This window comes from Scyliorhinus torazame, chromosome 13, assembly GCF_047496885.1.
Source record: "Scyliorhinus torazame isolate Kashiwa2021f chromosome 13, sScyTor2.1, whole genome shotgun sequence".
NCBI classification, from domain to species: domain Eukaryota; kingdom Metazoa; phylum Chordata; class Chondrichthyes; order Carcharhiniformes; family Scyliorhinidae; genus Scyliorhinus; species Scyliorhinus torazame.
The window spans coordinates 7,882,991-7,904,118 of NC_092719.1; the positions used below are offsets into that span (position 1 = coordinate 7,882,991).

A 21,128-nucleotide genomic window follows, 5' to 3' on the forward strand; every position below is an offset into this window, starting at 1 on the left:
ATCATTCTCTATTTACATCACCAGTCTGTCTACACCATCACTCTCTGTCTACACCGTCATACTCTGTCTACACCACCACTCTCTGTCTACACCATCACTCTCTATCTACAGCATAACTCCCCTGCTCATCTTTCTAATAGTGGCCGTGGGATCTGAGAGTCCAGACAGGGATGGTCTCCACCTGAACCGAGCTGGGACCAGTGTTCTGGCGAAAAGAGTAAATAGGGTGGTCAATAGGACTTTAAACTAGAGATTGGGGGGGAAAGGGAAAGTCAGGGAACCAAGAGGTGAAGTAATCAGTGGGAAGCGTAGCTGCTTAGGAATACAAAACAGCACGAAAAGACAGAACTCAGGAGAGGTTACGATAGTCCCCATCCCACAAAATATGACACAGTGTATGGAAAGGCTCAGTAAACCAAGGTCCACCACACTGAGAAAACAAAAAGGGACGGTCAATAGAGAATTAAAGGTGCTATATTTAAATGCGCGCAGTGTACGGAACAAGGTAAATGAGCTTGTGGCCCAGATTGTGACTGGCAGGTATGATGTGGTAGGCATCACAGAGACGTGGTTGCAGGGGGTTCAGGACTGGCATTTAAACATCCAGGGATTCACAACCTATCGAAAAGACAGAGAGGTGGGCAGAGGGGGCGGGGTTGCCTTGTTAATTAGGAATGAAATTAAATCAATAGCACTAAACGACATCGGGTCAGATGATGTGGCGTCTGTGTGGATAAAGTTGAGGAACCACAAAGGCAAAAAAATCCATAATGGGAGTTATGTACAGGCCTCCTAACAGTGGTCAGGACCAGGGGCACAAAATGCACCACGAAATAGAAAGTGCATGTCAGAAAGGCAAGGTCACAGTGATCATGGGGGACTTCAATATGCAGGTAGACTGGGTATATAATGCTGCCAGTGGACCCAAGGAAAGGGAATTCATTGAATGTTTACAGGAGAGCTTTTTGGAACAGCTTGTGATGGAGCCCACGAGGGAACAGGCTATTCTGAACTTAGTGTTATGTAATGAGCCAGACTTGATTAAAGATCTTAAAGTAAGGGAACACTTAGGAGGCAGTGATCATAATATGGTAGAATTCAATCTCCAATTTGAAAGAAAGAAGGTAGAATCAGATGTAAAGGTGTTACAGTTAAATAAAGGTAACTACAGGGGCATGAGGGAGGAACTGACGAAAATCGACTGGGGGCAGAGCCTAGTGGGAAAAACAGTAGAACAGCAATGGCAGGAGTTTCTGGGAGTAATTGAGGACACAGTACAGAGGTTCATCCCAAAGAAAAGAAAGGTTATCAGAGGGGGGATTAGGCAGCCATGGCTGACAAAGGAAGTTAGGGAATGCATCAAAGCAAAAGAGAAAGCCTATAATGTGGCAAAGAGTAGTGGGAAGTCAGAAGATTGGGAAGGCTACAAAAACAAACAGAGGATAACAAAGAGAGAAATAAGGAAAGAGAGGATCAATTATGAAGGTAGGCTAGCCAGTAACATTAGGAATGATAGTAAAAGTTTCTTTAAATACATTAAAAACAAACGGGAGGCAAAAGTTGACATTGGGCCGCTCCAAAATGACGCTGGTAATCTAGTGATGGGAGACAAGGAAATAGCTGAGGAACTAAATAAGTACTTTGCGTCAGTCTTCACAGTAGAAGACATGAGTAATATCCCAACAATTCAGGAGAGTCAGGGGGCAGAGTTGAATATGGTAGCCATCACAAAGGAGAAAGTGCTAGAGAAACTAAGAGGTCTAAAAATTGATAAATCTCCGGGCCTAGATGGGCTACATCCTAGAGTTCTAAAGGAGATAGCTGAAGAAATAGTGGGGGAGTTAGTTATGATCTTTCAAAAATCTCTGGAGTCAGGGAAAGTCCCAGAGGATTGGAAAATCGCTGTTGTGACCCCCCTGTTCAAGAAGGGAACATGGAAACAGATGGAAAATTATAGGCCAATTAGCCTAACCTCGGTTGTTGGCAAGATTCTAGAATCCATCGTTAAGGATGAGATTTCTAAATTCTTGGAAGTGCAGGGTCAGATTAGGACAAGTCAGCATGGATTTAGTAAGGGGAGGTCCTGCCTGACAAACCTGTTCGAGTTCTTTGAAGAGATAACAAATAGGTTAGACCAAGGAGAGCCAATGGATGTTATCTATCTTGACTTCCAAAAGGCCTTTGATAAGGTGCCTCACGGGAGACTGCTGAGTAAAATAAGGGCCCATGGTATTCGAGGCAAGGTACTAACATGGATTGACGATTGGCTGTCAGGCAGAAGGCAGAGAGTTGGGATAAAAGGTTCTTTTTCGGAATGGCAACCGGTAACGAGTGGTGTCCCGCAGGGTTCAGTGTTGGGGCCACAGCTGTTCTCTTTATATATTAACGATCTAGATGACGGGACTGAGGGCATTCTGGCTAAGTTTGCCGATGATACAAAGATAGGTGGAGGGGCAGGTAGTATTGAGGAGGTGGGGAGGCTGCAGAAAGATTTAGACAGTTTAGGAGAGTGGTCCAAGAAATGGCTGATGAAATTCAACGTGGGCAAGTGCGAGGTCTTGCACTTTGGAAAAAAGAATAGAGGCATGGACTATTTTCTAAACGGTGACAAAATTCATAATGCTGAAGTGCAAAGGGACTTGGGAGTCCTAGTCTAGGATTCTCTAAAGGTAAACTTGCAGGTTGAGTCCGTAATTAAGAAAGCAAATGCAATGTTGTCATTTATCTCAAGAGGCTTGGAATATAAAAGCAGGAATGTACTTCTGAAGCTTTATAAAGCATTAGTTAGGCCCCATTTAGAATACTGTGAGCAATTTTGGGCCCCACACCTCAGGAAGGACATACTGGCACTGGAGCGGGTACAGCGGAGATTCACACGGATGATCCCAGGAATGGTAGGCCTAACATACGATGAACGTCTGAGGATCCTGGGATTATATTCATTTGAGTTTAGGAGGTTGAGGGGAGATCTAATAGAAACTTACAAGATAATGAATGGCTTAGATAGGGTGGACGTAGGGAAGTTGTTTCCATTAACAGGGGAGACTAGGACCCGGGGGCACAGCCTTAGAATAAAAGGGAGTCACTTTAGAACAGAGATGAGGAGAAATTTCTTCAGCCAGAGAGTGGTGGGTCTGTGGAATTCATTGCCACAGAGGGCGGTGGAGGCCGGGACGTTGAGTATCTTTAAGACAGAAGTTGATAAATTCTTGATTTCTCGAGGAATTAAGGGCTATGGAGAGAGAGCGGGTAAATGGAGTTGAAATCAGCCATGATTGAATGGTGGAGTGGACTCGATGGGCCGAATGGCCTTACTTCCGCTCCTATGTCTTATGGTCTTGGTTTAACGTCTCGCAGAATCACAGAAAAATACAGTACAAAAAAGGCCCTTCGGCCCATCGAGTCTGCACCGCTGCATGAAAGGCTCCTGACCTGCCAATCCTAATCCCATTTGCCAGTACTTGGCCCATAGCCTCAAATGTTAAGATGCGCCAAGTGCTCACCCAGGTACTTTTTAACGGATGTGAGGCAACCCGCCTCTACCACCCTCCCAGGCAGTGCGTGCCAAACCGTCACCACCCTCTGGGTAAAAAGGTTTTTCCTCAAATCCCCCCCTGAACCTCCCGCCCTTCACCTTCAAGTTGTGCCCCTCTCATAACCGACCCTTCAACTAAGGAGAACTCGGACAGATTATGCCCGTCACCTCGATCAGGTCGCCCTTCAGTCTTCTCTACTCCAGCGAAAACAACCCAAGTCTATCCAACCTCTCTTCATAACTTAAATGTTCCGCCCCAGGCAACATCCTGGTGAATCTCCTCTGCACCCCCTCCAGTGCAATCACATCCTTCCTATAATGTGGCGACCAGAACTGCACACAGTACCCCAACTGTGGCCTCGCCAGAGTTCTAAAGACTTCCTTACTTTTGTAATCTATGTCCCGATTGTTAAAGGCAAGTGTCCCAAATGCCTTTTTCACCACCCTATTAACCTGCCCTCCTGCCTTCTGAGATCTATTTGCAAACACGCCAAGGTCCCTTTGTTCCTCAGAACTTTTCAGTGTGGTGCCATTCGTTGAAGATTTCCTTGTCAAATTGCTCCTTCCAAAGTGTAACACCTCACACTTTTCATGATTAAATTCCATCTGTCACTTTTCTGCCCTTTTGACCATCCCGTCTATATCTTCCTGTAACCCAAGACTCATAGCCTCACTGTTATTCACCCATCCTAGCTTTGTGTCATCCGCAAACTTACTAATCCTATCCCCCACATAATCATCTCAGTCATTTATATTGTCATGGGAAATATTTTTGTCTTATCACATGGCTTCAGTGATGTCATTGTGTGGGTGGAGCTAGGCTGTGGCTCTGAGTTTTACTCTTGCTTTGAGTTTGGACTGGTTGAAAGAAGTCTTTCTCTCTCTTCCTTTTTAAAACTGTTTCCAGACCGCATGATAACTTAAAAGAGATAATTGCTTCTGGAAGGAATTCAAACCTGCTGTTTGAAAAGGGGAACAGAGTATCAATGACAGTCTTTTGGCAGTAAGAATGCCGTGTGCTGGGCCACACCTTTGAAAAGGGGTTATTGGTCTTACTTGGGTTTTGTTATTGAATTGGAACAGTTAAGGGGGAATTCATTAAGGGGTATACATAGATTACTGTAGCTGTGTGGGGTGTTTGTAGTTGATAAAAATTCTTACTATGTGTTTATACAAATGTTAACTAAATTCGTAGAATAAAGCTTGTTTTTTGATTTAAAACACCTGAGAACTCGGTTGAATAACACCTGAATGGCAGGTTCCTGTGCTAATCCTAGCCAAATCCAACAGTTATAGGTTAGGTGAATTCCATAATATACTTTGGGGTTTTCTAAACTCTGTCCCATAACAGTATAAATGAGAAACAATAGGGGGCCCAGCACAGATCCCTGTGGTACGCCACTGGACACTGACTTCCAGTCACTAACGCAGGCGTCTGTCATTACCCTCTGTCTCCTGCAGCTCAGCCAGCTTTGAATCGACCGTATCAAGTTCCCCTGTATCCCATGTCGATTTGCCTTCTTTATAAGCCTCCCATGTGCGATCTTGTCAAATGCTCGCTGAAAACTATGTAAACTACATCAACTGCACTCCCCTCATCTACACACTTCATCACGTGCTCAAAAAATTCAGTCAAATTTGTTAGGCATGACCTCCAACTGACAAAGCCATGCTGACTATTCCAGATGAAACCTTGCCTCTCCAAGTGAAGATAGATTCTCTCCTTCAGAATCTTCTCCATTAGTTTCCCCACCACTGACGTGAGACTCACTGGCCTGGAGTTCCCTGGTGTATCCCTACAGCCTTTCTTAAATAGTGGGACCACATTCGTGGTTCTCCAGTCCTCTGGCCCCTCTCCCATGGCCAGAGAAGAATTAAAAATTGGGATCAGGCCCCCTGAAATCTCCTCCCTCGCCTCCCACAGCAGCCTGGGACACAATTTATCCGCGCCTCGAGATTTCTCCACTTTTAAGCCTGCCAACCACTCCAATACCTTGTCCCTCCCTCTGACAACGTGCTCAATAACCTCACAGTCTCTCTCCGAGTTCCACGCCTACATCCTCATTCTTTTGGGTGAAGCCAGATGTGAAATATTCATTGAACACCCTACCAATGTCCTCTGGCTCCACCCACGGTCCCTAATGGGCCCTACGTTTTCCCTCGTTCGCCTCTTCCCATTGATATACTTATAGAATATCTGGGGATTTTCCCTACTTTTCTCCTCTGGAAGCTGGCACTTCTGACAGGGCAGCATTTCCACAGGACTGCATTGGAATCTCACCCTAGACTCTCAGGAGTGGGACATTAGACCACATAAATGGAAAGATTTAGGGATGAATTCTCCCTCCAGATGCTTCTTAAAACCCTCCGACAAGGCCTTGGTCACTTGTCCTTGTATCTTTTTATGGGATGCCTTGTGAAGGGATGTTTCTACTGTGTTAAAGGTGCTACGTAAATGTAAAGTCTTGTTGTAGATATGTTTTTTTTAACTGTAGCTTAAAATGGAAGTGGCTGTGTTTATTGTGGCTTGGGGCATTAATCTGCAAATATAATTGTGAAGCAATAAAAAATGCTGGTGTTTATGCAGAAAAGACCGATGGTGACTGATGTGAATCAACCTTTTGAGTTCAGCTTTCACTCTTCACACTACCCACCTGCCTTGGCTCAATGATAGTACTCTCCTCCCTGAATCAGAACATGTAAGCCCCAAATTTAAGCACAGTCTAGGCTGGCAGTTCTGTGCAGGCACTGGGAAAGTCCTGCACTATCGGTGGTGCCACCTTTCAGATGCGCTGTCAGTATATTGCAGGCTTGGCCCCAATTAGGAATTAAATACAGATGTTGGGTGCATTGTAAAGAATATCACCTTGCATGAATACCTGAAGAATGTTCAGATCCTCATCAATTTCCACATTGCAGCACGGACATTTATGAAAATTATGTCCAGAGGTGCAACTTGCAATGCCATCACTGACATCAACACATCATGTGCAACATGTAGACTGCCAATTAACATACCTGTGATGCATGTACATCTCCAGGCTTGAGTTTGGTTAAGAAAACAGTGGTAAATCCTCTTCCCTGCCACACCCTCTCCCAAATTTGACTTTAAAAGAAATGAGCCATTTGTATTTATGTAGAGCCTTCTGCATCCTTGGGAGGCCCAACGCGTTTCCACATTGAAATACTTTCAAAGTCTCATGACAATCGTTATACTGGGGGGTTGGAGTGGGGGAAGAATCTGAATCATAGAAGAGCTTCAGCACTGACGGAGGCCATTTGGCCCATCATCTCTGTGCTGGCCCTCTGCAAGAGCAACTCCTCTGGTCCCCTGCCTTTCTCCAGAATCCTTTTCTTTTTTTTGTAAAAGAAGAATAGCATTTAAAATAATAAATGGAAAATAACAATCAAGTGGTCCTAGCTATGGGTACAAGGCCTGACCACATGGGGTATCTTCTGTGCTCCAAGGCTATGTATGCCCTTGCAGTCAGGAGCCACTTTTAATCGCTGTGATTGAAGTAAATTAAGGACAGATTCAATGAACACACAATCTACTCAATGCCAGTCCCATCAGAGATGTCTTGTCCCACTCATTGCTGGGGTCAGCCCAGGGCTCATGGAAAGATCATGAGCTGAATCTCTGGGCAGGATTCTCCGTTCCCCCAGCCGCGTGTTTCTCGGTGGTGTGCCGTTCGTTGGCGGACGGATTCTCTACTCCCGCCACTTGTCAATGGGAATTCCCATTGAAGCCACCTCATCTGGCCAGGAAACCTGCAGGTAGGGCGTGCTGCCGGTGGGAAAAGAGAATCGCAACGGCTGAAGAATTCCAGCCTCTGTTCCTCTTTCCAATAATAGGGTCGTAAAGCCATACAGTCACACAGCACAGAAAGAGGCTCTTCAGCCCATCATGTCTGTGCTGGTAACCAGGCACCTATTTATTCTAATCCCATTTCCCAGCCTTGTCTACTGTGGCCTTTCAAGTGCTCATCTAGATGCTTCTTAAATGTTGTGAGTGTTCTCGCCTCTACCCCTTTCAGGCAGTGAGTTCCAGACTCCCACCGCCTTCATTGCCTGTTTGGAGAATTATTGATTTTAGATTTGGAGTTTTTTATTGTCACGTGTACTGCGAGCAGCTCATACAGATCATTTAGTACATGAAAAGAAAATACATAATAGGGCAACACAAGGTACACAATGTAAATACCTAGACACCAGCATCGGGTGAAGCATACAGGAGTGTAGTATTAATCAGGTCAGTCCATAAGAGGGTTGTTTAAGAGTCTGGTAACAGCGGGGAAGAAGCTGTTCGTGCGTGTTCTCAAACTTTTGTATCTCCTGCCCGATGGAAGAAGTTGGAAGAGTGAGTAAGCCAGGTGGGAGGGGTCTTTGATTATGCTGCCCGCTTTCCCCAGGCAGCGGGAGGTGTAGATGGAGTCAGTGGATGGGAGGCGGGCTCGCCTGATGGACTGGGCTGTGTTCACGACTCTCTGAAGTTTTTTGCTGTCGTGGGCCAAGCAGTTGCCATGCCAGGCTGTGATGCAGCCCGATAGGATGCTTTCTATGGTGCATCTGTAAAAGTTGGTAAGGGTTAATGTGGACATATCAAATTTCCTTAGTTTCCTGAGGAAGTATAGGCGCTGTTGTGCTTTCTTGGTCGTAGCGTCAACGTGGGTGGACCAGGACAAATTTTTGGTGCCCCCGGTATTTGGGGCGGGTGTCAGCCAGGATCTCCCGTTTCAGGCGAGATGAGAAAGAAGGTGGGGGACTGTGGGTGGTTTACCTCCTTCAATAAACCCTCCTGCCATCATTGTGCATTGACTGGGAGATTAGATACAGATAGTCATTAGGGCAGAGTGAAGGCAAGTGTCTCTTCAACCCCCAAATGGTCAGAGAGAGCTGTCAGTGTCATTTCCATTTGAGATAGTGAGTGAGTGTGTGTCTGGGGGGAGGGGGGGGGGGGGTCGATAACGCCCCACTCAGCGGGAGGTGGATTTAGCCATTAGTTCGAGTTGCGGGTGATCCCCCCCCCCCCCCCCCCCCCCATATCTTTGGGCAAGGGAGAGCCAGGGAGGAGCTGTCAGTCAGCAGCCCAGACTGTTGCTGCTGACTCAGTCAGTCCTCGGCAGCAAAGCTGGCCGCGAAACTACAAAGGATTGTGCCTGGCAGACAAATTAATTTATCCTTCTGACAGCGCGAATTGATATTATGCATCACCAGGTAGCGTGTTAAGAGATTGAATGCGGCCGGACACTATGCAGATTTGGACAGATGCTATCTGCACACATTTACTCACAAAGTCAGAGTGGAGAGATTAGCTCAGGGCACTTTGGAGCCGTTACATATAATCGCAAAGTAACCCTTAAATTAGATGGAGCGGGCTATTGTGGTCTGTAACTCCGCTTTAACCATCAAATCAATGGGCACCTTCACATTTGCAGCAGTTTGCTTCTGGGGTTTAGCAATGCTTTTTTTTCCCCCAGTCGGTTTTCGGGACATGTTAAGATGTTTTTGCTTTAAGTGACATACCAATACATGTGCAGGTAAAGCACCTGGGGAGCTGATAGTGGACAGGGAGAGTCCTGGAACCGTAACTTGAGTTTGCCCACAGTTCCTGGTCAGCGGCAATATTGGAAGGAATGGATGAATCATCGAGAGCTGGGTGGGAAGAGAGAGAAAGGCTTTTGTGTGTCGCTCAGTACGTGAGGGACGTGCTCAGGGATAACCCCCCCCCCCCCAAACCCTTACGACCACCCCCCCCCCCCCTCATCCTTATTCTGAATCTAGTCCGGCTGTCTCTCCCCACCCCCTCCCACCCCGTTACAATAGTCTAGACGATTGAATTGCTGGCTCATTGCAGAGCACAAAGAATGTTTAAGAATCTTATTTTAGACCCCAAATAAAGTCCACATTAGGAAAACCTTAGTGGATTTCTTTTTTAAAAATAAACAAATTGGACGGTTTTTATCTTTTCAAGCTCACGACGAATAAATCTGCTCCTGAAAAATGACCACGTCTGTTTCAAAGAAAAATAGAATTTCAATTCGCCGGTGTTAACAAAGGTTAAATGAAACGGTTCCAAGCGGTTGCGTTAAACTGATTGGCTTTCATCAAATTATAAAAGGTTTGGGGGGTATGGAGCGGAGGGGAGCCTCCAATCCCGCTGTTTGCATTGCGAGCGGACAGTGAAGATAACGAGAAAAGCGTCGAAATGAATTTCTACTCAGCAGCCAAACCGGAGACCATTTGGGGACGAAATCTTCGGCAGCCTCCACAACACAGAAAGCATCTTTAACATCATTCTGCAAACTTGTTTCATTTCAAAGTGACCATTCAAAGGGGAAACTGTGTCCTGGTTTAGCTGTGTCAATGGGGAAACTAAATGCAGGCTCGCAAAAAAGTTCCAGAATTCTACAAAACGTTCCAGCCAGTGGATATGTTTAAAATAAAGCTTTCATAATTAAAGCATCTTTTTCACTGCATATATTATTTTTTTCTGTGTATTTTATTTTTCGAGGTGTTTTAGAATATCTGTCTATTGGATAGGAGGTGATTTGTGTATGTGTTTCTCTTCCACTTTGATCGATTAATTATTGCTTTAAAAAAAAAGGGGCACTCATGCATCAAAGTTTTTCCACTCGGCGATTGGCAGCTTGAGGGGCCAATCAAAGCCAGGACAAGTGACAGCGATTGGATGTGGTTGGGTTTTGACGTGCCAGCCCCTTGCCTGCTGCCTGCTATTGGTGCAGCCTGGCGATGGTGTGCCCTGGAGTCGGTGGTTGGTTGCAAAGAAGCCGGTTCGGCGCTGAGTCACTCTCACGAGGTGTAGCTCTGCCTCCCACATCTTTCTCCTCCTCTGCAGTGGCGAGTACATCAGGCAAGAGAGCGGCGGCTGCTGTGCAGCATTGCGGAGCAGTCAGAGGGGACGGTAGCAGCAAAAAAAAAAAAACAACTCCACGTTGACGATCAGCGCAGCCTGTACCACTTCCATCCTCTGCAGTGAACAAGCCGGATCCCGCACAGGAGGGAGAGAGAGAGGGAGAAAGTGTCTGCGTGCAACAAGAAAAGACATTCACCCATCCTTCAAGCAGCCAGACAAGACAATGCCCAGGGAGCTAACGCAGAACCCAATGCAGAAAATCTGGATCCCTTACAAGGATGAACGGCCAGCGCTGCTATCCCGACGTGAGTCCCATCATAGGCATATCCGACCTTTTTGTGCATTGGCTTTAATCAATGGAGGAGTTTGACACAAAACCACGATTCTCTCTCTCTCGGCTCTTGAATGGTAACCGAGTCTGAGAATGTCACTGATATTTCTCACCTGTCTCTTGTGTACCCATTGCTCTGTGACTGGGGGACCCAGCCTCTTTCCTTTTTATCATCAGCTTTCTCCCGCGTTTTTTCCTGCTACCAGGCACTGAATTGTTTTATCGTTTTATCGTTTTAGGAAATCTAAGCGTTCCAGGCTTTTGAATTAAAAAAAAAAAAAATTGTTAGCCATAAACTCTTTGGAATACACGTGCCCGCTTGTGGGAACCTCTCTTACGCCGGGTTATTTAAGGACGCGGTGGTATCCGTGTCATTTGAGACAGTGAACACACAATTGGCCGCTTCCTCTTCCTCCCTGAAGTTAGTTAATGGCTAATTCCCCCTTTCTCTGTGAATCGGGTCAGCAATTACATTTTGAATTGAGGTTGATTGAAGCATGTGGCCATCATGTCACTATCTCATAGAAACCTCACGTCGACATAATTCCTTAAACAACTGACTGCATATTTTGTGTGCAGGCTTTAAAAAAAAAGGTGTAAAAATCTTTCTTTTAGATAATTAGCCCGATCTCTCTCCGTGCGGGGATATGGGTGATGTTGAGACACTTGCTCCGGGCAGATTTTTGTAATTTCATTTTCCCAGCTCCGTGCCCTGGGCCATGCTTTGCCCAGGATTGCACGAGATTACCAGAATAGGTTTCTGATGTAGCGGAGTTACCGGAACATCCTCCTCTCAGTTTCACTCTAACTGACTTGCAGCTTAAGGTGTGAGTGAGGGGGGGGGGTTTCCTGAGAGAGTCAGGGGGTGGGGGCTGTGCGTGTGACTGAGAGTGTTGGGGGGGGGGGGTGTTAGGTGGTTTGCCTATGAGGGGGATTGTTGTCTGAGTGAGAGGGGGGGGGTGAACTATCTGAAAGAGTGAGGGGGTTTGTGTCTGGAGTGGGGGCCAGGTTTCTGAGATGGTGAAGGTGTGTGTGGGGGTAAGATGTTAGTGAGTGGGGGGGGGGGGTTGTGTTTGAATGTGTGTGTGGTGGGGGGGGGATTGTAATATGTGAGTGAGGGTGGTGTTTATGGGGGAGAAAGATGTCGGTATGGGCGGGGTGTTTGGGGTGGGGGGGGTAAGACGTCTGTGAGTGAGGGGATGGTGTGTGTTTGAGTGGGGGTGGTCAGATGTCAGTAGGGATGTGTGGTCAGATGTCAGGGATGTGTGTGGGTGGTGTGGGGTTTGGGTGGGTGGTGTGGTTTGGGGGTGTTTGGGTGGGGGGTGTGTGTGGTGGTGTGGGTTGGGGGGGTTTTGGATGGGGTGGGGGGGTGGTCAGATGTCAGTGAGGGATGTGTGGGGGGGGGTCTGTCTCCAGTTTCCATCCGGCCATGTGATGTGGGATGGGCATCATGACATCATCCTGTCTACCAGCCCGGAGTTTGCCCGTTACCATGGATACTTTCACGCGATTCTATCCCCATTAAATCCAGGTGATTCTGAGGGAGAGACAGAAAAGGAAAGACTTGCATTTATATAGCGCCTCAGGACCTACCCAGGGGTTTCCCCCTGAGTGTAGTGTGTGTCCGGATTAAATGTGCAAATTGCAACATTAGTTTGAAAGGCAGAGCTGATCTGGTCTGGTCTACTTGAACAAGCGAAACTCTGAGTGAGGAGTGGGGTGGGGTGGGGTGTCAGTGTGATGGGTGGGGTGTGGGGGGGAGATGTCAGAGTGAGGGGTGGTGTGTGGGGGGGAGATGTCAGTGAGGGGTTGTGTGGGTGGGGGGAGATGTCAGACTGAGGGGTGGTGTGTGTGTGGGTGGGGGGAGATGTCAGAGAGAGAGGGGTGGTGTGGGTGGGGGCAGATGTCAGACTGAGGGTTGGTGTGTGGGTGGGGGGAGATGTCAGACTGAGGGGTGGTGTGTGTGTGGGTGGGGGGTTGTCAGCATGAGGGGTGGTGTGTGTGTGTGTGGGGGGGGGGGGGGAGATGTCAGAGAGAGGGGTGGTGTGTGTGGGAAGGAGATTGTTTATTTTGTTGCATAAACTAGCTGAATGCGGTGTGAACAGGTTATGAACACCATCATTACAGTCTGTTTCGTGCTCCTGTCCTAATGGAATACCTACACTGCATTGAGTCCTGCTCCTTACCTTTTCCTGGAACAATGCCAAACAGTTGCTGGCTGATGTGTAATGATGACTGTACACACTGGCATCTTTTTTTGTTTGGAGCTCTGGTGGTGTAAAGTTTGATAATTCTGAAATTCCCAAATCTGTAAATTAGTCTTTGAAATGCACAGTCACCAACTAACGAGCTGGCACAAGCTTGTGTCCTTCCCAGTCCCTCAATTAGGCAGTGTTGCTACCCAGTCAGAGCGGGATCAACACCCTCTCCATCTGGTGTATTTATTCAAGGAATCTGACCTCGGCTAGTTTAAACACAACCAGTCTTTAATCCCAATTGACCCAAAGGCAAAACTTTGACACAAACTCGATAAAGGAGTTTCCTGGCTAGCAGCTGAGGATAAAGTCAATCAGCCCACCCATTATGTTTTGCATGTTGTGACCATTTACTGTATTCGTAAGTTGCATTATAACTTCGCGGCTGCTCTCTCTCACAGGTAAAGAACAATGTGGCTTGTCAATTACTGTTCTTGAACATTCCAAAAGCTCCAAATGTAGTTGCGTAGAGTTGCAGTCACTTTCCAGTTTAAAATAATTAGCGAGTGCTTGAAATGTGTCAGCTATCTTTGTTGACAAAGAAAACACAAGACAATGTGTGAAGCATTCTTGTGCACTGTTCCTCTGCTTGCATTCTTGACACTGGATTCTAGAGCTTGTTGATTTCGGAAAGTCAAATTTACTCAAAGTAACTGAGATGAAATGAAAATCGCTTATTGTCACAAGTCGGCTTCAAATGAAGTTACTGTGAAAAGCCCCTAGTCGCCACATTCCAGCGCCTGTTCGGGGAGGCTGGTACGGGAATTGAACCGTGCTGCCTTGGTCTGCTTTCAAAGCCAGCGATTTAGCCCTGTGCTAAACCTGCCCCTAACTGCAGTGAATAAGTGCCAGTGCTGGAAACTTCAGGATTATAGCTCGAGCAGTTTATTCATGTTTTGTTTCAGGGATCCCTGTAATTATTACAATAAAACTCATTAATAATAATCTTTATAGGGCAGCACGGTGGCACAGTGGTTAGCCCTGCTGCCTCACGGCGCCGAGGTCCCAGGTTCGATCCCGGCTCTGGGTCACTGTCTGTGTGGAGTTTGCACTTTCTCCCCATGTCTGCGTGGGTCTCACCCTCACAACCCAAAGATGTGCAGGGTAGGTGGATTGGCCACGCTAAATTGCCCCTTAATTGGAAAAATGAATTGGGTGCTCTAAATTTTAAGAAATAAAAAATCAAATAATCTGTATTAGTGTCACAAGTAGGCTGACATTAACACTGCAATGAAGTTACTATGAAAATCCCCTACCCGCCACACTCCGGCGCCTATTCGGGTACACTGGGGGAGAATTCAGAATGTCCAATTCACCCAACAGCACGTCTTGTGCGAGGAAACCGGAGCACCCGGAGGAAACCCACGCAGACACGGGGAGAACGTGCAGACTCTGCACAGACAGTGACCCAAGCCGGGAATCGAACCTGGGACCCTGGTGCTGTGAAGCAACAGTGCTAGCCACTGTGCTACCGCGCCGCCATCTTTGCAATGTCCTGATGGAAATCTTGCACTCTATTAAAACACTGAACAGGAAAAAGGGCGAAGCTGGCGCATCAAGTCTGCCCCCTGCTGTCGACATGAAGCTTGTATACATGTGTGCCCCATCCATGCCCATCCACAACAAAGGATGGGGTTGACTAGATTGCTCTTCAAAAGAATCGGTGTCGACTAGCCTCTGACTTGTGATAGTTAAGATTCCATAAGTATTAACTGGAATAAGTGGGTGATTTTGAATAATGAGATTGACCTATCTCTCCATTGCATGTCTTTGAAGGGTGGTTGGGTTATTGAGAGAGACACTGGTGGTTTGCAGTTCCACTCCTCCATCATCTGTCCTGCTGTGGATGGTGTCAGCCAATACATTTATAGTAAATTTGACTTCACTCATGGAAGAGGAATAGAAATAACACCCATCTTCATACGGACGGGGGGAGGGGGGGGGGGCGGAGAAATGAAATCAACTCTGGAAATATGGTGACGGTGAGGACCACAGTTTAAAAAATCATCTTCTAGAACTACCTTCTGGGTTATGGAATCTGATTTACTGTGGGGAAAGAAGGTGTGTGGAAAATGGTCTCTTTGAGTGGGGTGAAATGCTATCTCTATCCATTTTTGCAGAGGCACACAGCTTTCCTTGTCCTTGTACTTTTTAATCTATATTTATTGACTTCACGGAGATCGTCAAAATAATAATTAATAATAATAATCGCTTATTGTCACAAGTAGGCTTCAACGAAGTTACTGTGAAAAGTCCCTACTCGCTATAATTGCTATCTGCCTCATTTTTGTTTATCGTTTTGGAATTGATCATTTTACTATTTGCTGTTTTTGAAATTGTAAAGCTACAATCGGGGATATTATGAGCATTTGATTTCTCCCTTGGTGAAAGTTTGTTGTGTGTGATGAATGCTATGTTAATTTAACCTTTTTTTTTAAAGAATACAGTTGCAGTTTTCAGCTTAGGCTTGATTTCCCCTGATGATATTGGGCCATTGTAACAGACCAGCTGGGTCCTGTTGTAATGCACATTGGGTAGAATCCATTTCGATACTAGATTCCATAAATACTCAGACCTGATTTTGTAGTTTATAAAACATCTCGAGTGCACGATTACCATGGAAGGTCACTTGTAGATGGATTCCAATGAAGGTGGCATCTGTAAACCTTTTCCGGGTAAACATCTGTTAATTCTGAATGGTTCAGGCGTTCCTATTTTGTAGGGTATCTCTGCTCTTCCCTTTTTAATCCTTGGTCAGAAGATTCTGAATCGTGGCATATATTGCGTTGAGCTTCTTGCGAGATCGTGGCTTTTGTTTATGATTTTGTGTATCAATTATCAGCTTAATTTAAGGATGTGTCACACATGTTGACTGCAAAACTGGAGCAAAATTTATGTTCTTGATCTCCCAAAATTGTGCACGCAGAGTAGCATAATAATGTTAAATAAACTTGTCCCAGGTTTTCTGGTTGAATGTTACGTGGCCCAGAATGTCTTTCCTATTGCTGTGGGTCGAGGTTGTGACAATACATTCGCCTGCCCCAGGTGCTGCTTTAGTCTGTGCATTCTGGTCTTGATCCCATGATGTATGAGGCCGTTTATCTGCAACCACGATAAGCTGACCCCTAGATACTACAATGTTCGAGTATTGGCAGGCGGCAGTTGTGTTTTAGAGGTAGGTGTAACTTCAAACTTCCAGGTATTTTAGCTTAGCGTTGTGAGGTCAGGCCCAGTCTTCCTTTTTCACTCCAGTGGAGCTGCAGGTGTGGATTGCGGGATTTCTCCCTCCGCACACCTTCACTTTATAAGTGGTTCAATCTCTAGTATCATGAGGCCTCCTGCCAGTGTTTTACTGTCTAACTTTATCCATCATTTCAGATTATTAGTATCATCTGGGAGAGTTGGTTGCAAGCCTGTGCGGAGCGTGGAACCTTGCTAGCTCGGCCTGACAGTTTGTTTGTTCAGACTGGCATCTTTGAGCTTGATTTAACTCTAGTATGAATAGGTTAAAAATCGGGCCATTTGTGCCTGACTTAATCTCCTTGTCTGGGGTCATGCAAAAGCTGATGGTGTTTGTCCTGGATATAATATCTATGTTGCCCTGGATACAAGGGCATTTTCATATGTGTTTGATAATCCTTTTAAATCCAAAGTAGAATGAATGCGCCAGATCGATTACAATACAAAGTTCCTGTGGGTTTGGTGGGTACTGTTTTCTTTTGGATTATTCAAACTGCGAATTAAGCTACCGATTTGGCTAAATATGCCCTTGCAATTGAAGTTAATTAAACTCTCCCAAAATAGATCAATTCCATACTCATCAACTTCATTCTTTGAGTGTACACCCTACATTCAGTGGAAATTGCAAAGCCATTGTGTGGATCTTTCTGGGGGGTGGAATTGTTGGCCATTGTTTTGATTCCAATTGTATGACATCAGGCATTTATTGCCTTAACTTGAATATTCACGGTAGGCAAGCACCCCTTTAAAAGGTAAATATTGTGATCTGGAAATCAACCCTAGGTGCTTTGCATTCTTTTAAGATGTCTTTTAATTTAACAAAACTGGTTGGTATTCAGAATGAGTGGCAGTACATCTGTTACCATGTAACATGTTCATTGCTCAGTGCTAACTTTTAATCCGCTAAAGGTTTTTGGGGATGTGTATTAATTTGTGCCCCCTCCCCGGCTAGCCATGATTAAAGAAACTCCTCTGTATTTGATCCCTAATTCCTGCATTCAGCAATCCCTCCTTTTTGTGCGGAAAAGCAATAAAAGTCCAGCTGTTCATTTGGGTGAAACTTCAAAGCATTTTGATTCATCTAAAGCTTGTTTTTAGTGCTCCGGCCAATACTGATTTGCTTCATCGGTAGATCTACGAGACTTGAGCATGCACTATTTGTTTGAAACGTCGATCTGTATTCTTTAAAAAAAAATTTAGAATACCTGATTCTCTCCCCCCCCCCCCCCCCCCCCCCCATTTAAGGGGAACCGCCTCTACGCTGGACCCCACCCCAGCCACCTCCACCAAAGGAGGATTCTCCCTGGCCCTTGACACCAAACTCCAACTAGGATCATCCAGGGACATGGTGCAAGACAATTGCCCCCCTCAAAAAATCATGGAATGCGCATTCGGATAAAATAAAGGATTAAAAGATGAGTGGGACCAGAACTCGTGAAAATGCAGCCGCTTCCGCAACATGTGAACCCCCCCCCCCACAAAAACCCAATTCTACCTGTACCGTATACTGATGGTGCCTTGGCAAGAGAATCGTGCGATTGAGACGCATTTAATTTTTATTAAGTTTTCACTTAAACAGGAGGAACTGTCGACACTCTTGTATTTGTTTTTTTTGACTGCAAAACGTCGGGAGTATCTGGTTGGGATGATTAAGCTAATGGAAATATTTAATTGTTGGGAGTTCCTTTTTGCTTTTTACCCACCACTCCCTGTGGGCATCTTTTAGAATGTCACCTGTTTGTGGTTGATTGCAAGCACAATATAAGGGCACATTCCTTACTGCTGCTACATACCTGGAAAAGCCAGGTGGGAGAAACGTGCATGACTCATCCTCCGCAGCGTGGGAGAAACGTGCATGACTCGTGCTCGTGGAAAATGAAGTTGGCGCTACTTACGTAATTAATTACATCAACATTCCTTAATGTCTTTCTTTTTTCTCTCTCCAATAGCATCTGTTCCACACCTCACCAATTCGCCCACTGTGATTGTGATGGTGGGATTGCCAGCTCGGGGGAAGACCTATATCGCTAAGAAACTGACCCGCTACCTCAACTGGATTGGAGCCCCAACCAAAGGCAAGTGTACTACAGCGAGCGAAACAGTAAGGGTGTTGCTCAAGAACGGTGTTCTACAATAGCAGGAACAAGTAATTTAGGTTCTCTTTGTTAGTGAGTTGCTAGGAACTGCCGAGAGGTTGTGGTCATTCCGAGGAATGCAGCATTCATTGTGCGTTTTCAGCCCTGCATGTACTATTAATAGAACTTCTAGGTCAGTCTCTAATACTCGGGTGTGGGGAGAGATTGAGGAGAGTCTTTCGTTTCAATAACATCTTATTTAAAATATCTCCAATGGCATGTTGGGGTGATTGGTACTGGTTAATGGCAGGAGGCCTCTGTTTTTACTCCATGTACATTTACACCATCAAGAAGGCAAACCACATGCTTGCCTTCATTGGCTGGGGCATTTGAGTATAAGAATTGGCAAGTCATGTTGCAGCTGTATAGAACCTTAGTTAGGCCACACTTGGAGTATAGTGTTCAATTCTGGTTGCCACACTACCAGAAGGATGTGGAGGATTTAGAGAGGGTGCAGAAGAGATTTACCAGGATGTTGCCTGGTATGGAGGGCATTAGCTATGAGGAGCGGTTGAATAAACTGTTTGTTCTCACTGAAACGACGGAGGTTGAGGGGTGACCTGATAGAAGTCTACAACATTATGAGGGGCATAGACAGAGTGGATAGTCAGAGGTTTTTTCCCAGGGTAGAGGGGTCAATTACTAGGTTTAACGTGCGAGGGGCAAGGTTTAGAGGAGATGTACGAGGCACGTTTTTTACGCAGAGGTTAGTGGGTGCCTGGAACTCGCTACCGGAGGAGGTGGTGGAAGCAGGGACGATAGTGACATTTAAGGGGCATCTTGACAAATACATGAATAGGATGGGAATAGAGGGATATGGACCTAGGACGTGTAGAAGATTTTAGTTTAGATGGGCAGCATGGTCGGCACAGGCTTGGAGGGCCGAAGGGCCTGTTCCTGTGCTGTACTTTTCTTTGTTCTTGCTTAATGCAAAATTTCTATTCGCCCTTAAAACAATGTAACCTGGGAATAGATGCAGAAATTGTTCTTGTGGTGATTCAAGTGTGGTGCGACTTAGCATCATTAGGCACAAAAGGAGGCCATTTTGCACATCCAAGTCCATGCTGGTAAAAGATCAGGTAGTCGCGTGTTTTGTTGACCTCGTAATTAGCAATGGGGTGAGTACTAAATAGTGGTTGAAAAAGAAGTTATAAAATCTTCGAGTCTCTTTGCAATATGCCACCCTAATAATATCCTTTCTCCACTTAGTCTTTAATGTTGGAGAGTATCGACGAGAGGCTGTAAAGTGGTATCGATCTTATGACTTTTTCCGCCATGACAATGAAGATGCAATGAAGGTTAGAAAGTGAGTGGCTTTGACGCATGTATCTGGACTCTCAAACGACAATGCTTACATGTATATTTAATTTCTCTAGTACTAGTGTGCTAAATCTTCTTTGCCTGCTTCTAACCCACCGTGGCCTGATTTTAGCCCATACAGAAAGACGCTCACTTGCGCCGGTTAAGCTGCGTGGGTGTCCTTTTTGTATATATTCTGAATTTTCCAGTTGGGCTGTAATTGGATTGAAGGAAAGTGGTCTGAACCAATATATTCCATTAATATTCCTGTTCATGGTGTTGCATTGTGAGCATTATTGGATGGGAAGGAAAATGGTGCATTAAAGACTGCTTACGTAAGGGTATTCTAACATTGTAAGTTACAAAAGAGTTGTTCCAGAGGGGTCCTTCAGGAAGCTATGGGTAATGTCCACTTGTGTGTTAAGCTAATCATTCTGCTGTCTCCTTGTTGCTTTCTCCAGGCAGTGTGCTTTAGCGGCCTTGAGAGATGCAAAATCCTACCTTACTGAGGAAGGTGGCCAGATTGCAGTAAGTCCCCTCTCTATATAACTGCTTTTTGTAGTGGAATAGTCTCTGCCAAGGTGTCTCATGTCCAGGCGTACCATTCATCATCACCCGACTTTAACTGGGTCAGTGCAAGGGGGCCCACGTTTTGGGGTTTATGTCTTAACTGACCACTTGTTGTACAGAGGGCAACAACAACTTGAACATGGTGCTTGTTCTTTTTCACATATGACGTTTAATACTGCACAAGGTGCTGTGTAGTGATGGCTTAAAATTGCACGAGGCGGGAATCCCTAGGGTCTGGAGCCTGACCATTCTTCTTGGGTCATGTCATGAACAGCTGAGACCACCTTGACAGAATAATGTTTAGTCCATGTGTACAAGTTGTAATTGGTTTCTATTTCGACGATTTAACATCTTGCATCTATTCCAGTATGGTTCTATGGTTCTATACCTGTGCTATGTTTCTGGTGGTAAATTGTGCTAAATATCTTAGAATGGTCACCACTTTGAGTTGATGCAGTGAAGCCACTTGTATTTTTATCAGCTTGAAGGTAAATGTAATTCTGTTTGGAGCAAATGATGAAGCAGATGTAAATTAAACACTGGTGACCCAAGCTTCTCTTATTTGTCCAGGTTTTTGATGCTACAAATACCACCAGGGAGAGGAGAGAGATGATCCTAAACTTTGCCAAAGAAAATGAATGGAAGGTCAGTACAGTCCGCGACCACTCCGATTACTGTTCTGTTACTGGATTTCTCTTGGGGTCCGAACCACCAAAAGCTCTCCGCTCTTCTTTACACAGAGAGGTTGGCACAGTGAACTGCATTATAATCTAGGCTATATAGGGGTGGCACGGTAGCACAGTGGTTCGCACTGTTGCTTCACAGCGCCAGGGACCTGGGTATGATTCCCGGCTTGGGGTCACAAGTCTGTGCAGAGTCTGCATGT

General features: G+C 45.6%; 1 protein-coding gene across 5 annotated transcripts in view; it reads left to right on the forward strand.

The window, feature by feature from the left end:
* pfkfb3 (6-phosphofructo-2-kinase/fructose-2,6-biphosphatase 3) overlaps window positions 1-21,128 on the forward strand; it is a 116,646-nt gene that overhangs the window by 75,365 nt on the left and 20,153 nt on the right. For 2 of the 5 annotated variants that reach the window (XM_072471024.1, XM_072471027.1), the window contains exons 1-5: window positions 10,357-10,717; window positions 18,188-18,313; window positions 19,583-19,679; window positions 20,134-20,200; window positions 20,813-20,887. In XM_072471024.1, the coding sequence (XP_072327125.1) occupies window positions 10,636-10,717; window positions 18,188-18,313; window positions 19,583-19,679; window positions 20,134-20,200; window positions 20,813-20,887 (447 nt within the window). In that variant the 5' untranslated portion in view covers window positions 10,357-10,635. Of the gene's footprint in view, window positions 1-10,354; window positions 10,718-18,187; window positions 18,314-19,582; window positions 19,680-20,133; window positions 20,201-20,812; window positions 20,888-21,128 lie in introns of those variants that run through there. The other 3 variants (XM_072471023.1, XM_072471025.1, XM_072471026.1) reach the window with 3 other exon arrangements.